General features: G+C 47.2%; 1 protein-coding gene across 24 annotated transcripts in view; it reads left to right on the top strand.

Moving 5' to 3' along the window:
- The window catches only part of MRRF (mitochondrial ribosome recycling factor), a 183155-nt gene that overhangs the window by 146407 nt on the left and 19112 nt on the right, over nt 1-17636 (top strand). For all 24 annotated transcript variants that reach the window (XM_078773591.1, XM_078773983.1, XM_068105902.2 and 21 more), the window contains one exon: nt 12667-12758. In XM_078773591.1, coding sequence (XP_078629717.1) covers nt 12667-12758 — 92 coding nt within the window. The remainder of the gene's footprint in view (nt 1-12666; nt 12759-17636) is intronic.

The raw sequence follows: 17636 nt of genomic DNA, 5'->3' as shown, positions 1-17636 counted from the left end.
ATCAAGGTTTTGGATGGGGGAAGATAAGAGATGGTGGTGAACAGCTGTTTTAAAGACCTGGAGGGTGGAGTGGGATTGAAGAGAGTGAGGGAGTTTGTTCCAGAGGCGGGAGAAAAGAGGAATGAAGGAGTGAAGGTGAGCAGAGAGTTTTGATTTTGGCAGTTTAACCATAAGAGGGTTGCAGGCAGATCTTGTGCGACCTGTAGGAATATTTTGGGGACAGAGCCCAAAGAGAGCTGGGGGGGGGGGGGGGGCAAGGCCAGAGAGGAGTCGGTAGAAGACAGAAAGACCACCCACCTGCCTGCGGTGAGTGAGTAAAAGGCCCTTGGAGCCTTCATCGTGGGAGATTCCAATGATTCTGAACGCTTTGGTTTCAACAGCGTGAAGACGAGCTAGGTGTGAGGCAGGAGCACGAGCCCAGAGGGGAGAGCAGTATTCCATTGAGCTGTGGATGAAAGCCTTGTATGTGGTGAGAATCTCAGGTGTGCCAAGGAAGGACTTCGCACGACGGAGGATGCCCAGTCGGCGACTGGCTTTGGAGGCCAGATTTGAAATGTGGTTTTCCCAGGAAAGATCATGGCAGATAGTGAGACCCAAAAGCTTGAGTGATAGAACTTCTTGGAGAGGATTATTCAGAAAGTGGATGGGAGTGTTGTCCAGTCGGTCTTTTCGGAGAGACATCGTAAGAGTGTGAGATTTGTCAGGATTGAAAGACATGTTCCACTTGTTTGCCCAGTCTGTGATTTTGTCCAGGTCTGCAGAGAGTGAGGAGGCTGCAGACTGCCGATATGAGGGATGAGGAATGGAGCGACAGAGAGTAGAGTCATCAGCAAGGAGATAGAGAGGATTTTCAAGAGAGTCAGAGAGATCATTGATGAAGACCAGAAAAAGCACAGGGCCCAGAACACTGCCTTGGGGAACTCCAGCCTGAACAGGAAGATGAGATGAGAGAAACCCATTCAGGGCCACACGTTGACTACGACTAGAGAGGAAGTCCGCCAGCCATGCATGGATATTTCCATGGATACCAAAGGAGGAGAGTTTGGTGAGCAGAGCGGGGTGCCAGACCGTATCGAAGGCACGTGATATGTCAAGGGAGACAGCTCTAATTTCCTGTTTGGCATTGAGGACCTCCATCCATTGTTGAGAAAGCAGAAGCAGCATGTCCAGAGTAGAGTGACCAGGTCTGAAACCAAATTGATGATCAGAGATCAAGCCATTGGAGAAGAGGAAAGATTTCATATTTGAAGCAATGATGGATTCCATGTCTTTGCTGATAATTGGGAGATGGCTGATTGGTCTGTAGTTGCTAGGATCTGTTTTTGCACCTTTTTAGTGCAAAGCGGTGATGTTGGCTGATTTCCAAGCAGATGGCAGATGACCTTGAGCAAAAGAGAGGGTGAAGAGAACAGAGAGAGGGAGTGAAGGAGCGGAAGAACAGGATTTTAGGACCCGTGGGCTGATGCCGTCAGGTCCAGTTGCAGAATCAGAGTCGAGGGTTGACAGAAACTTTTCCACCTTGTCAGGAGGAAAGGACACAGAGTCCAGCAGCAGCTGGGTACGGTGGGTACAGAGAGGGATGGGTTTGGGACACAAGATTTAGAGGCAAACACAGAGTTGAGGCATTCAGCTTTTTCACGTGCGGAGTCAGCCGTGTAGCCGTTTGAGGTGAGGGAGGGGATGGAGGGGGAACAAACACCAGAAACAGATTTGACCAGACGCCACCAGGATTTGGAAGAGGCAGACAGATAAGAGAGTTCGGTCTTGAGAACGGAGAGATATTGTTTCCTGCTCTCCTGAGGGTGGACACACACTTGTTTCGGGCTTTGTGAAAGGAAATGAGATTTCCTTCCGTTGGATTTGCTTTCCAGGAGACGAAAGCAAGTTGTTTCTGGGCAACAGCCTCACCCCAAGATTCCGTGTACCATGGACGGGAGGAAGGGTATGACAACTGAAGACGAGATGGGATAAATCTGTGCATGAGAGAGAGCAATTTACTTTGGAAGAATTCCCAGGATGAGTTGATGTCAGAGGCGGTAGAGATGGGAGACCAGTCCAGATGATTGATGGCTGCTTGAAGACCGTGCCAGTTGGCCTGAGTGAAATGCCAGACTCGTCGACGCTGAGGAGGCTCTCTGAGAATGGTCAGAGAGATGTCCACTTTAACAAGCACATGATCAGATGAGCTGATTGGAGCAGAAGAAGAGCAGCAGACATTTTCAGGGAATTTGTCATAACCAAGTCCAGAAGAGAAGATGCTCCGTTGACTGAGATCCGGGTCGGGAAATTGACAGATTGTGTCAGTCCCAGTGAGTCGCAGAAGTCCTTTGCTGAAGAGCCATGGCTGGTGAGAGAGGTACCCACACCCAGACAACTGGCATGGTGACAATTGAAATCACCACATATGAGGAAGAGAGAGTTGGGATGGGTAGATAGAAGTTGGTCCATATTATCAGACAGCGAGATGTAGATGGAGTAATCACTGTTTGGTGGACTGCACAACACACATATGAACAAAAGGTGGGAGCGAAGGGGAAGCCGCAGACAAAGGTATTCCTGGGGGTGAGGTGGAGAGAGGGCAGTGCAGGGCGAGTGAGGAAGAGAGTTTTTTTTCTAAAGATAGCAACCCCACCTCCAGGACGAGGCTCAGGTCTATCATACCGGAGGAGGGAGTCACCTGGGAGAGATACCAAGGAATCAGAGACATCATGAAGGAGGAAAGGTTCTGTTAAGCAGATCACGTCTGGTTTGTCAGAAGCAACCTGTATGGAGAGATCAGTCAAGTTTGAGCGAAGGCCCCGGATGTTTGAGGTCCATACCGTTAATGAAGAGGAAGGGGGAGCATCGGATACAGAACAGGGGTGGTGTAGAGGACGGGTAAGATGTGGAAGAGGAGGAAGAGGTAGGGAGAGCTGTTGAGGTTGTGTCAGAGATTTCAGAATAGCTTGGAGAAAGGGAAGAATGGGGCGGACAAAAGGTTTGATGGTGATTGGGTGAGGGATGGGTGATGTCGAAGATTTGGAGGGGAGGGGCAAGGGGGAAGATTTGAAAGAGATGGGTGATGGGGAAGATTTGGAGGGGAGGGGCAAGGGGTAGATTTGGAGGGGAGGTGTGATGGGGAGGTTTTGGAGGGGAGGAGTGATGGGGAAGTTTTGGAGGGACGGGGGGATGGGGAAGATTTGGAGGGGAGGGGCAAGGAGGAAGATTTGAAAGGGATGGGTGATGGGGAAGATTTGGAGGGGAGGGGCACAGGGGAATATTTGAAAGAGATGGGTGATGGGGAAGATTTGGAGGGGAGGGGCAAGGGGGTAGATTTGGAGGGGAGGGGTGATGGGGAAGTTTTGGGGGGGAGGGGTGATGGGGAAGTTTTGGAGGGAAGGGGTGATGGGGAAGATTTGGAGGGGAGGGGCAAGGGGGGAGTTGTGAAGGGGATGGGTGATGTGGAAGATTTGGAGGGGAGGGGCAAGGGGGAATATTTGAAAGAGATGGGTGATGGGGAAGATTTGGAGGGGAGGGGCAAGGGGGTAGATTTGGAGGGGAGGGGTGATGGGGAAGTTTTGGAGGGGAGGGGTGATGGGGAAGTTTTGGAGGGAAGGGGTGATGGGGAAGATTTGGAGGGGAGGGGTGAGATTGGATTTTGAAAAGTGTACGATTAATGGGAAACGAAAATTTATTGCAAAATGAGTTTCTTGAGACCTTCGAGTCAAAAATACGTTTGAGGCCGCTGGAGAGGGGGTGGAGAGCAGGAGAGTTTTGGGAATGTATGAAAGAGGCACTGTAAGAGATGGAATTTTTTTTTGGAATGAATAGATTTGGTGAGTAAGTCGAAAGCATCCTTTTATCGAAGAAGAAGAAAAAGGTGTTATAATATACGACAGAGTACAGTTCTTCAGGGGAGAGTTTAAACAATTTTAACTACGTGATCACGTGATCACGAGCAACGTGGTCGAAGAACGAACGAACAAATAAGAACAACGAATAAACGAATTAGAGCAGAGAAGGCAATCTTTTTTTCTTTTTTCTGAGTTGAGATTTTAAACAAGGAAGTATGGGGTGAAAGACTGGGACAAAAAACATGGAACAAAAGTAATTGCAGCGCAATCGACGAACCGCTGAGAGAAAAACAAGGCCCCAAAGTTGGACACGGAAACCTACTAGGCCTCAGAATACGCGACATGAATTTACCCCAATCACTGAATCACTCTCCACCACGATAACATACAGTGACCCCAATCACTCTCCACCACGGTAACATACACGAATTGACCCCACGAATTGACCCCAACCGACGATTTTGTATGCAGGTACGAAAAATCAACACCGAGAATCTTACCAAAAAAACACACCACAAGTACACACACCGAAAGACAGATACAGCCACGACAAAAACACAACTGTGAAAAAATTACTTAACTTCGAAAGCGTGAGCGCTTGGACAGCCTCGAAAGAAACGTGACCTCCCCCTGACCCCAATCACTCTCCACCACGGTAACATACAGTGAGCTGAATCACTCTCCACCATGGTACCATACAGTGACCTGAATCACTCTCCACCACGGTACCATACAGTGACCTGAATCACTCTCCACCATGGCACCATACAGTGACCTGAATCACTCTCCACCACGGTACAATACTGTTACCTGAATCACTCTCCACCACGGTAACATACAGTGACCCCAAACACTCTCTACCACGGTAACATACAGTGACAACAATCACTCTCCACCATGGTACAATACTGTGACCTGACTCACTCTCCACCACGGCACCATACAGTGACCTGAATCACTCTCCACCTCGACACCATACAGTGACCTGAATCACTCTCCACCTCGACACCATACAGTGACCTGAATCACTCTCCACCACGGTACAACACAGTGACCTGAATCACTCTCCACCACGGTACCATACAGTGACCTGAATCACTCTCCACCACGGCACCATACAGTGACCCAAATCACTCTCCACCACAGCACCATACGGTGACCTGAATCACTCTCCACCACGACACCATACAGTGACCTGAATCACTCTCCACCTCGACACCATACAGTGACCTGAATCACTCTCCACCTCGACACCATACAGTGACCTGAATCACTCTCCACCACGGTACAACACAGTGACCTGAATCACTCTCCACCACGGTACCATACAGTGACCTGAATCACTCTCCACCACGGCACCATACAGTGACCCGAATCACTCTCCACCACGGCACCATACGGTGACCTGAATCACTCTCCACCACGGTACAATACAGTGACCTGAATCACTCTCCACCACGATAACATACAGTGACCCTAATCACTCTCCACCATGGTAGCATACAGTGACCCCAATCACTCTCCACCACGGCACCATACAGTGACCTGAATCACTCTCCACCACGGTACCATACAGTGATCTGAATCACTCTCCACCACGATACAATACAGTGACCTGAATCGCTGTCCCCCACGGTACAATACAATGACCTGAATCACTCTCCACCACGGTACCATACAGTGACCCTAATCACTCTCCACCACGGCACCATACAGTGACCTGAATCACTCTCCACCACGGTACCATACAGTGACCTGAATCACTCTCCACCACGGTACCATACAGTGACCTGAATCACTATCCACCACGGCACAATACAGTGACCCGAATCACTCTCCACCACGGTACAATACAATGACCCGAATCACTCTCCACCACGGTACAATACAGTGACCCGAATCACTCTCCACCACGGTACAATACAATGACCCGAATCACTCTCCACCACGGTACAATACAATGACCTGAATCACTCTCCACCATGGTAAAATACAGTGACCCCAATCACTCTCCATCACGGTAACATACAGTGACCCCAATCATTCTCCACCACTGTACAATACAGTGACCTGAATCACTCTCCACCACAGTACAATACAGTGACCTGAATCACTCTCCATCACGGTACAATACAGTGGCCTGAATCACTCTCCACCACGGTACAATACAGTGACCTGAATCACTGTCCACCACAGTACAATACAATGACCTGAATCACTCTCCACCACGGTACCATGCAGTGACCACAATCACTCTCCACCACGGCACTATACAGTGACCTGAATCACTCTCCATCACGGTGCCATACAGTGACCTGAATCACTCTCCACCACGGTACCATACAGTGACCTGAATCACTCTCCACCTCAACACCATACAGTGACCCCAATCACTCTCTACCATGGCACCATACAGTGACCTGAATCACTCTCCACCACGGTAACATACAGTGACCTGAATCACTCTCCACCATGGTAACATACAGTGACCTGCATCACTCTCCACCACGGTACTATACAGTGACCTGCATCACTCTCCCCCACGGTACCATACAGTGAGCTGAATCACTCTCCACCACGGCACCATACAGTGACCCCAATCACTCTCCACTACGGCACCATACACTGACCCAAATCACTCTCCACCACAGCACCATACATTGACCTGAATCACTCTCCACCACAGTACAATACAGTGACCTGAATCACTCTCCATGACGGTACAATACAGTGGCCTGAATCACTCTCCACCACGGTACAATACAGTGACCTGAATCACTGTCCACCACGGTACAATACAATGACCTGAATCACTCTCCACCACGGTACCATGCAGTGACCACAATCACTCTCCACCACGGCACTATACAGTGACCTGAATCACTCTCCATCACGGTGCCATACAGTGACCTGAATCACTCTCCACCACGGTACCATACAGTGACCTGAATCACTCTCCACCTCGACACCATACAGTGACCCCAATCACTCTCTACCATGGCACCATACAGTGACCTGAATCACTCTCCACCACGGTAACATACAGTGACCTGAATCACTCTCCACCATGGTAACATACAGTGACCTGCATCACTCTCCACCACGGTACTATACAGTGACCTGCATCACTCTCCCCCACGGTACCATACAGTGAGCTGAATCACTCTCCACCACGGCACCATACAGTGACCCCAATCACTCTCCACCACGGCACCATACACTGACCCAAATCACTCTCCACCACGGTACAATACAGTGACCTGAATCGCTGTCCACCATGGTACAATACAATGACCTGAATCACTCTCCACCACGGTACCATGCAGTGACCACAATCACTCTCCACCACGGCACTATACAGTGACCTGAATCACTCTCCATCACGGTGCCATACAGTGACCTGAATCACTCTCCACCACGGTACCATACAGTGACCTGAATCACTCTCCACCTCAACACCATACAGTGACCCCAATCACTCTCTACCATGGCACCATACAGTGACCTGAATCACTCTCCACCACGGTAACATACAGTGACCTGAATCACTCTCCACCATGGTAACATACAGTGACCTGCATCACTCTCCACCACGGTACTATACAGTGACCTGCATCACTCTCCCCCACGGTACCATACAGTGAGCTGAATCACTCTCCACCACGGCACCATACAGTGACCCCAATCACTCTCCACCACGGCACCATACAGTGACCCCAATCACTCTCCACCACGGCACCATACACTGACCCAAATCACTCTCCACCACAGCACCATACATTGACCTGAATCACTCTCCACCACAGTACAATACAGTGACCTGAATCACTCTCCACCACGGTAACATACAGTGACCCCAATCACTCTCCACCTCGGTACCATACAGTGACCTGAATCACTCTCCACCACGGTACAATACAGTGACCTGAATCACTCTCCACCACGGTAACATACAGTGACCCCAATCACTCTCCACCACGGCACCATACAGTGACCTGAATCGCTCTACACCACGGTAACATACAGTGACCTGCATCACTCTCCACCACGGTACAATACAGTGACCTGAATCACTCTCCACCACGGAAACATACAGTGACCCCAATCACTCTCCACCACGGTACCATACAGTGACCTGAATCGCTCTACACCACGGTAACATACAGTGACGTGCATCACTCTCCACCACGGTACAATACAGTGACCTGAATCATTCTCCACCACGGTAACATACAGTGAGCTGAATCTCTCTCCACCACGGTACCATAAAGTGACCTGAATCCCTCTCCAGCATGGCACCTTACGGTGACCTGAATCATTCTCCACCACGGCACCATACACTGACCTGAATCACTCTCCATCACGGTACAATACAGTGACCTGAATCACGGTACAATACAGTGACCTGAATCACTGTCCACCACGGTACAATACAATGACCTGAATCACTCTCCACAACGGTACCATGCGGTGACCACAATCACTCTCCACCACGGCACTATACAGTGACCTGAATCACTCTCCATCACGGTGCCATACAGTGACCTGAATCACTCTCCACCACGGTACCATACAGTGACCTGAATCACTCTCCACCTCGACACCATACAGTGACCCCAATCACTCTCTACCATGGCACCATACAGTGACCTGAATCACTCTCCACCACGGTAACATACAGTGACCTGAATCACTCTCCACCATGGTAACATACAGTGACCTGCATCACTCTCCACCACGGTACTATACAGTGACCTGCATCACTCTCCCCCACGGTACCATCCAGTGAGCTGAATCATTCTCCACCACTGTACAATACAGTGACCTGAATCACTCTCCACCACGGCACCATACACTGAACCAAATCACTCTCCACAACAGCACCATACATTGACCTGAATCACTCTCCACCACAGTACAATACAGTGACCTGAATCACTCTCCACCACGGTAACATACAGTGACCCCAATCACTCTCCACCTCGGTACCATACAGTGACCTGAATCACTCTCCACTATGGTAACATACAGTGACCTGCATCACTCTCCACCACGGTACTACACAGTGACCTGCATCACTCTCCACCACGGTACCATACAGTGACCCGAATCACTCTCCACCACGGCACCATACAGTGACCTGCATCACTCTCCACCACGGTACCATACAGTGACCTGAATCACTCTCCACCACGGTACAATACAGTGACCTGAATCATTCTCCACCACGGTAGAAGACTGAACTCTCAAACCTGTCTCCCTCCTCCAAATCCTGGTCGCGTCTGGTCAATTCTGTTTCTGGTGTTTGTTTCCCTTCCATCCCCTCCATTACCTCAAACGGCCACACAGCTGACTGCACACGTGAAAATACCTGAATGCCTCAATGTTTGCCTGAAAATCTTGTGTCCCAAACCCATCTCTCTCTGTACCCACCTTACCCAGTCGAACCCAGCTGCTCCTCGACTCTGTGTCCTTCTCTCCAGACAAGGTGGAGACGTTTCTGTCAAACCTCAGCTCTGATTCTGGAACTGGACCAGACGGCATCAGCCCAGGGGTCCTAAAATCCTGCTCTGCCGCTCCTTCACACCCTCTCTCAATTCTCTTCACCCTCTCTTTTGCTCAAGGTCATCTGCCATCTGCTTGGAAATCAGCCAACATCACCGCTTTCCACAAAAACGGTGCAAAAACAGATCCTAGCAACTACAGCCCAATCAGCCTCCTCCCAAAAATCAGCAAGGTCATGGAATCCATCATTGCTTCGGATATTAAATCCTTCCTCTTCTCCAATGGCTTGATCTCTGATCATCAATTTGGTTTCAGACCAGGTCATTCTACTCTGGACATGCTGCTTCTGCTCTCAACAATGGATGTAGGTCCTCAATGCCAAAATAGGAAATCAGAGCTGTCTCCTCAACATATCTCGTGCCTTCGATGCGGGCTGGCACCACGCTCTGCTCACCAAACTCTTCTCCAATGGTATCAATGGTAACCTCCACGCATGGCTTGTGGACCTCCTCTCCAGTTGTACTCAATGTGTGGCCCTGAATGGAATTCTCTTCTCCCCCCTTCTTGTTCAGGCTGGAGTTCCCCAAGGTAATGTTCTGGGCCGTGTGCTTTTTCTGATCTTTATTAATGATCTCTCTGACTCTCTGGAAAATCCTCTCTATCTCTTTGCTGATGACTCCATTCTCTGCCGCTCCATTCCTCATCCCTCAGATCGGCAGTCTGCAGCCTCCTCACTCTCTGCAGACCTGGAAAAAAATCACAGACTGGTCAAACAAGTGGAACATGTCTTTCAATCCTGACGAATCTCACACTCTCACTTTCTCTCTCCGTAAAGACCATGTGGACAACCCTCCCATCTACTTTCTCAACAATCCTCTCAAATAAGTTCTGTCACTCAAGCTTTTGGGTCTCACTATCTGTCATGATCTTTCCTGGGAAAACCCCGTTTCCAAGCTGACCCACAAAGCCAGTCGCCGACTGGGCATCCTCAGTCATGCCAAGGAAGGACTTCGCACGATGGAGCTCCTCACCACATACAAGGCTTTCATCTGCTGTTTGAAAGAATACTGCTCTCCCTTCTGGGCCGATGCACTTAGCTCGGCTTCACGCTGTTGAAACCAAAGCTTTCAGAATCATTGGTGTCTCCCGTGATGAAGCTGATTCTGAGGGCCTTTCACTCTCTCACCACAGGCAGGTTGGTGGTCTTTCTGTCTTCTACCGACTCCTCTCCAGCCTTGCTCCCCCAGCTCTGTCTGTGCTCTTTCCCCCAAATATTCCTGCAGGTCGCACAAGATCTGCCAGCAACCCTCTTATGGTGAAACTGCCAATATCAAGACTCTCTGCTCACTTTCACTCTTTAACTCCTCTTTTTTCCTGCCTCTGGAACAATTTCCCACACTCTCTTCAATCCCACTCCCCCCTCCAGGTCTTTAAAACGGCTGTTCCCCAGCATCTCTTATCTTCCCCCACCCAAAACCTTGATCTTTTCTACCCCGGTTAAAACACCCCAAATCCACCTCTTTTAATCCCCAACTCCTTTTCTGAAATTGCTGATGGTGTTAATTTGCTTTATACCGTGCACCTCTCCCCCAACCTTCCCACTCCACTCCCCACCCCTCCTCCCTCCTCCCTCAGCCCTCTCCCTTCCACATATCGCATGATGTCCCTGTTCTCTACTGTTATTGTGCTTGTGTGCTTCCCTCTCGAACATTTCAAACATAGAGGCAATACACCTGGTGCTCACCTGGAAGAATAAACAGTATACTGCATTGACTTAAGGTATTTTAAACCAATTTCTATGCTTGCTAGAAGACAGGGCAGCATGTAGAATCATACCAACTGTTATGAAATCCAATCATAAGACTTTAAACAAACAAGAAAATATCTATTTTGGGGGGCAACGCTCCCCTCCCACCATGTGTACCTCCTCGGACCCCAATTTTTCCAATGTCTTCAGCAAACAATGGTACATCACGGGTGATTAAGGTTGTGGTGAAGTTTCATCAAAATTGTGTGTCAGTTCTCAGAAAAAAGCAAATACCTATTTTGTGGGTCAAACCTGGATCCACTTTGACCCCCGGTAGACCCCAATTTTTTTTTTTTATGCCGTCAACAAACTTTAGTCACAACACAACAAATATTATTTGTTCCAAATTTTGTCGCAATGCCATCGGCGGTTTCGGAGAAGAAGTTTCAAGTGTTTACGGACTGACGGACAGACGACGCGCCATCGCATAAACTCTCTTGAACTTCGTTCCAGTTGAGTTAAACATCTAATTTGCTTCTATATTAATTTTTAGCTCACTTGGAACGAAATTCAGAGGAGCTTATGTGATGGCGCGTCATCAGTCTGTCCGTCAGTCTGCCCGTTAGTCCGTCCATGTGTTGCCCCCAAAATAGATATTTGCTTTCTTCTCAGTAACTACACATGCAATTCTGATGAAACTTAACCACAACCTTCATCACCCATGGTGTAACAACGTTTGTTCACGACATTTAAAAATCTGCCCCTTTATCATCCATGTTGTACCAAAGTTTGTTCATGGCATTTTAAAAAATCGGGGCCAAAGGTGGGGTATGGGAGGGCTTGCCCTCCAAAATAGGTATTTGCTTTTTCTCAGAACCAACACACACAATTTTGATGAAACTTCACCACAACCTTTATCATCCATGATGTACCAATGTTTGTGCAAGGCTTTGGAAAAATTGGGGTCTGAGGAGGTACACGGGGTGGGAGGGGGGCTCCAAAACCGCTGATGGCATAAAAAATGCCTATTTTGGGGGAGTTGCCCCCAAAATAGGTATTTTTTTGTTTGTTTGTTTGTTTAAAGTCTTATGATTATGTTGGTATGATTCTACATGCTGCCCTGTCTTCCAGCAAAGATTGAAATTGGTTTAAAATACCTTAAGTCAATGCAGTATACTGTTTATTATACCATGTGAGCGTCAGGGGGATTGTTCTGAATGTTAGTTTCTGGAAGCATTTTATTCCTCCCACTTCACTGCTGTGTTTTTTGTAAATTTTATTTTGTCATGTTATTTGTCTTGTGTGCTCTCCTTCAAATATTTTGTTTTGTGTGTAAAATTAGTATAACAAATATTGACAACTACAGAAGAGTTGTTGGAAGAACACAGCGTTTATACAAATCTACGGACTATTTCATCTCTCTTGAATTGTATGGTTTTCTTATGTTGTCTTCATTTTCTTGCTTTGAAACGGGCCTTCCCATTAACCTTAATTTTAATTAATTTCATTGACATTAATTAATTAACATTAATTATTTCACGAATTAATTAAGCATTAACATTAATTTCACTTCATTTCCAGGCAAAATCTGCTGTTCTGGAAGCCTTAACTGCAAGTGGGATGAACCTAAACCCTCAATCAATGGGAAGCACCATCCAAGTCCCCATTCCGAGGTCAGCATAAATGTTTTTTTTGTTTTACAAAATTTTACTTTACAGTTGTGTTTTTTTTTCTTTGTTTTTTTGTTTTAACTGAATTAACAACTGAACTTTTGAAAAATCTATTGCGCTTCCACTTCAATCTATAACAATAAGTGTCGGTGTCAGTCTGTCAGTCAGTGTCTCCTCCATAACTCCAACACCATGAAACCTAGCGGACCCAAACTTTGCATGCATACTGAGGGAATTCAAATGGACTGCATGAATGAGAACGGTGTTTGGGTAAATTGAAACAACCACTTTTCAAGATAATTAACGGGGGTGCACTCTACAAGCTGCTTTTTAAAACAATGGTGACAGTAGACAGCGCTCCTTTTTATGCTTCCGCTCCCGAAGGTGGCCGGAGGCATTATGTTTTCTGGTTGTCCATACGGGCTAAAGCTCGTTTTTCTCAGCAACCACATGTCTGAGACGAAACTTTGAGCATAGGAGCGACACCCATGTAGAATATTTTTTTATGATAATTGTGACGTCATAGGTCACGTGGTATGGCAGCGATCTTGGATTAAATGCAAATAATTAAAAAGTTATTTCTCGGAAACCGCTGAATGGAAAAAATTGAAACTTGGCACATTGTCAAGTACTCCCAATGGGGAACAAAAGCATGATAATGATGCCATCATCGGTGAAGTGGTATACCAGCCATAAACGTTTTAATTGAATGCCTTAACCTAAAAGTCTGAAATTGCAGGCACATGATCTATGGTCCATTTGTATGGAAATATTAAATTTATGACATCATCGGTCACATGGTTTGGCAGCCAGATAGGATTTCACTTAAAAACCTTCAAAAAACATCTTCTCCCAAACCACCAAAGCGATCAACTCGAAACTTTACGTGTCATCAACTTGGCATGTCGATTAAAAGTTGATCACAAAAACGTCGTTGGTCACATGGTGTGGCAGCCATATTGGATTGAAGTAAAATAGTAAATGACTATATCTGAGAAACCACTTACCCCATCAATGCGAAACTTCGCAAATATCATCTAACACCATTGCTGAATATATACACAAAGAATTAAGTTAAGCACCCCCCCCCGTTTTTTTACAACCTCGCACATTACAAGTTTGTTGTCGTCAAAACAGTGTAATATACCCATGATATTGCTATATTTTCTGGAGAAGTGATATTATGGTCACATAAAAACATAACAATCATGCCGTTTTCAATATTTTATTCTGAATAATTTAAGGTGAAATTTTTTGGGAATTTTAGGCATATTTTCACCTCAATTTAAGTATGGAGCTATAGGTCCATCACGGACAGTGTGGATGACGTTTATGTTTTCTAACGTACAGTCATTGTTCTGAGAAGACCTCTAGCGATCTTTGCGTCAATCCCATCTTCATGGATGACAACGCCAGGCCTCACCGTGCGAGACGCGTCCGAGCCTTGCTGGAGCAAGGTGCTGTGACAACCATCCCCTGGCCTGCGTACAGTCCTGACCTGAACCCCCTCGAGCACGTTTGGGACATGTTGGGACGACAAATTGCGAAGATGGTCCCTCCAATAGCCAATCTGGATGAATTGGAACGTGCATTACATCGGGAATGGAACAACCTGCCACAGCAACGCATACGACGGCTTACAGGGTCTATGAGACGTAGGGTTGAGTCAGTGATCCGATCACGTGGGTCCTACACACGTTATTGACGCAAAGATCGCTAGAGGTCTTCTCAGAACAATGACTGTACGTTAGAAAACATAAACGTCATCCACACTGTCCGTGATGGACCTATAGCTCCATACTTAAATTGAGGTGAAAATATGCCTAAAATTCCCAAAAAATTTCACCTTAAATTATTCAGAATAAAATATTGAAAACGGCATGATTGTTATGTTTTTATGTGACCATAATATCACTTCTCCAGAAAATATAGCAATATCATGGGTATATTACACTGTTTTGACGACAACAAACTTGTAATGTGCGAGGTTGTAAAAAAACGGGGGGGGTGCTTAACTTAATTCTTTGTGTATAGTTCGAAAATGACGTCGTAGGTCACATGATCGGGCAGCCATTTTGGATAGAAAAACAAACCTTATCCAATCAACACAAAGCTTCACAAACGTAATCCCTTACCCATACATATGCAACGTGCACAGTTTTCATGTCATATGTCATGTAGTTTGGCAGTCATACTACAGACTTGGCATTTAATATGGAATATTTTTTTTGTGTGGGTGAACTTACTTTTCAAGATGTCTTAGAACCAACAGATCATTGGAATTATGTTGAAATTATTCTAGATTTTGTTAATGTGACCTTTAAAAGAAACAAAAACCACATTTGACATTTCGAAACAAATAAATTGATCCTTGAAAGTGATGTAAACTGATATCGAACTCAATTCATGGACAGTACTGTGTTAAACTTCTGTACGTTTTCCAGAAGTATCTCTTTATTTTGCACATTAGCCAATTTTTTTTATAACAAAAACAAAAGTTAAATTACGACTGGGATTACGGACAGTAAAATTACAGTTCAGTACTTCGTGTAACCCCCACGAGCATTCAGGAGAGCACGTACACGTTGAGGCATGCTGTTCACGAGATTTGCCAAGGTTTGGACAGGATTTGCTTGCCATGCAGTGACAATAGCCTGCTGCAATTCACGCACAGAGGTCGGCTGCTGGTCCAAGTGGTCGATTTGACGCGTTAATTCTGCCCACAAGTTCTCTATCGGATTCATATCCGGGGACATGGCAGGCCACTCCATATGCTCCACACCATGGTCAGCAAGAAAGTGTTGGATCATGCGAGCACGATGAGGCCGTGCATTGTCATCTTGGAAGACAAAGTTTCCTCAAAAGGCTGCACGAGCAAATGGAAGCAATGTTTCTTCCAGAATGGCCCTGTACTTGAACTGGTTCAGGTTTCCATTCAGAACAACCAGGTCAGTTTTGCCCCCTGCATTAAAAGCAGCCCAAACGGTCACCCCACCACCTCCAGCTTGGACTCTTGGCACTATACAATCTTTGTTGTAGGCTTCATGCACTTGTCTGCGCACTCGGACGCGGCCATCTTGACGATAGACCAGAAATCTAGACTCGTCACTGAAGATCACGTGATTCCAGTGTCCTGGCTGCCATTGACGGTGCTCTCTGGCCCACTGCAATCGGCGCTGGCGGTGTTGTCTGGTCAGCCGTGGTTTGCTCAGGGGACGCCTGGCATGATAGCCTGCTTGAACCAGTCGTTGGTTGACTAGCCTTCTGGATACAGGCACATTTGTCAGTTGCTGCCACTCAGCCCTAAGCCGATTAGCTGACTTTGTACGGCCATTGCAGACTAACCGGTGCAGCTGGCGATCATCCCTCCTTGTGGTTCTGAGGGGACGTCCTGGCCTCGGTATTGGAGTAGGGACACCCCTCTGAGCATTTCGTTTCAGGATCTTTGACACCTGACCTCGAGTGATGCCATACTGCCGAGCAATAGCACGCTGTTTCATGCCGTAATTTCGTAAAGCCACCACTCCATCACAAACAGCATTGTCGAGTTGACGGACCATCTCCAGAGGAAGCGGCAATAACTTTTGGAGACGTGCAGCAGTTGTTTTCCACTAATACAGAACGCAACAACCCTTGTATACCCGACTGTGAAGCCAATCATCAAATGCACCTGTCCGTACATTTTGCCACACCACCTGTGATATAATCCTGTTGTTGACTTCTTGCTGCGAGACAGTGACATGGTTCTTTTAACAAATAAATCACCAAAGTGTAAAAGAAACTCACCAGATTGATATACTGAGTTAAGAAAGTAAACCCAAGTCAAGACAAAAAAAAAATTCCATATTAAATGCCAAGTCTGTAGCTTTAAAGCCAATATAAAAAATAAAAAAACCTTCTCCGAAACAGCTTCACCGATTGATGGCATGTCTGGTAAAAATGTGATACTTAAGAACATCAGCTGTTCTTTCAGGGATTTAAATCAAACTTTTATTTTTAGGACAGTGAATGAGGGCATCTACCATCAACCTGCTTCATCTACCTGGAGGCATATTGGGGAGTCAGTCGCAGTGTTCTATTTTTTTTTTACATATGCAGGTTGTTTTTTTTAACACGAGATCACATTGTTTCACCTTTTTGTGCGATCTTTTTTTTATGTTGAAGGGTCCAGTCACGGACTCCATAGTCCTCATCTAGGCCAGGCCTTAAATAAAAGAGCTGCAATGATAGAAAAGTGAAGAAAGAGAGAATAGTGTAACAGTTTTTGAGGATGTAAAGAATCTGCATATGGAAAGGGGGAAGGGTCATGTTTGAAAATACATGAGAAGGTAAAGAGTTCCAGAGTCTGGCAGTGGAGGGGAAGAAACAAACATCATCATGGCCCACCCTTGTGTTGCCAATGACCACACAATAATCATGCTGAAGTGTGGTGCTATGCGCACGACCTGTTAGCCAAGAAGAGAAGCAACAACGCAGGTAACCAAAAAAGAGTCTTTATTTGCAAAGCTCAACTATAGCACTGAGGTGCTCGGGGCTACGCGCCCCGTGTATATCCCGAGGCCACGCCTACCCCTCGGGTGTGGCAGACACCCTCTTGGTGCGCGGAATGATGACACCGCGCCAGCGCCATCGTGTCCACCACACGCGTCCCCCCAGAATTCCCGCGCACCTGAAGGGTCAGTTTGCGGGGCAAACGGATGACCCGGCCGAAGCGCCCTCTGGCGGCTGGCGGCGTCTGGGATGCCGGGATGTCATCTGGGATGCCTCTTGCGGCACCTGGGATGGGTGCAGGACCAGGGGGGGGGGGGGGCGTGCCGGCGGGGCTGGGCGGTGCCGGCGGTCCGCCCGCCGGGGGGCGGCCCCGCCACGGGGGCCGAGCCA

Source organism: Myxine glutinosa, chromosome 1 (assembly GCF_964187855.1).
Source record: "Myxine glutinosa chromosome 1, kmMyxGlut1.1, whole genome shotgun sequence".
Lineage (NCBI taxonomy): Eukaryota > Metazoa > Chordata > Myxini > Myxiniformes > Myxinidae > Myxine > Myxine glutinosa.
This window is presented reverse-complemented; position numbering and strand designations above follow the sequence as displayed.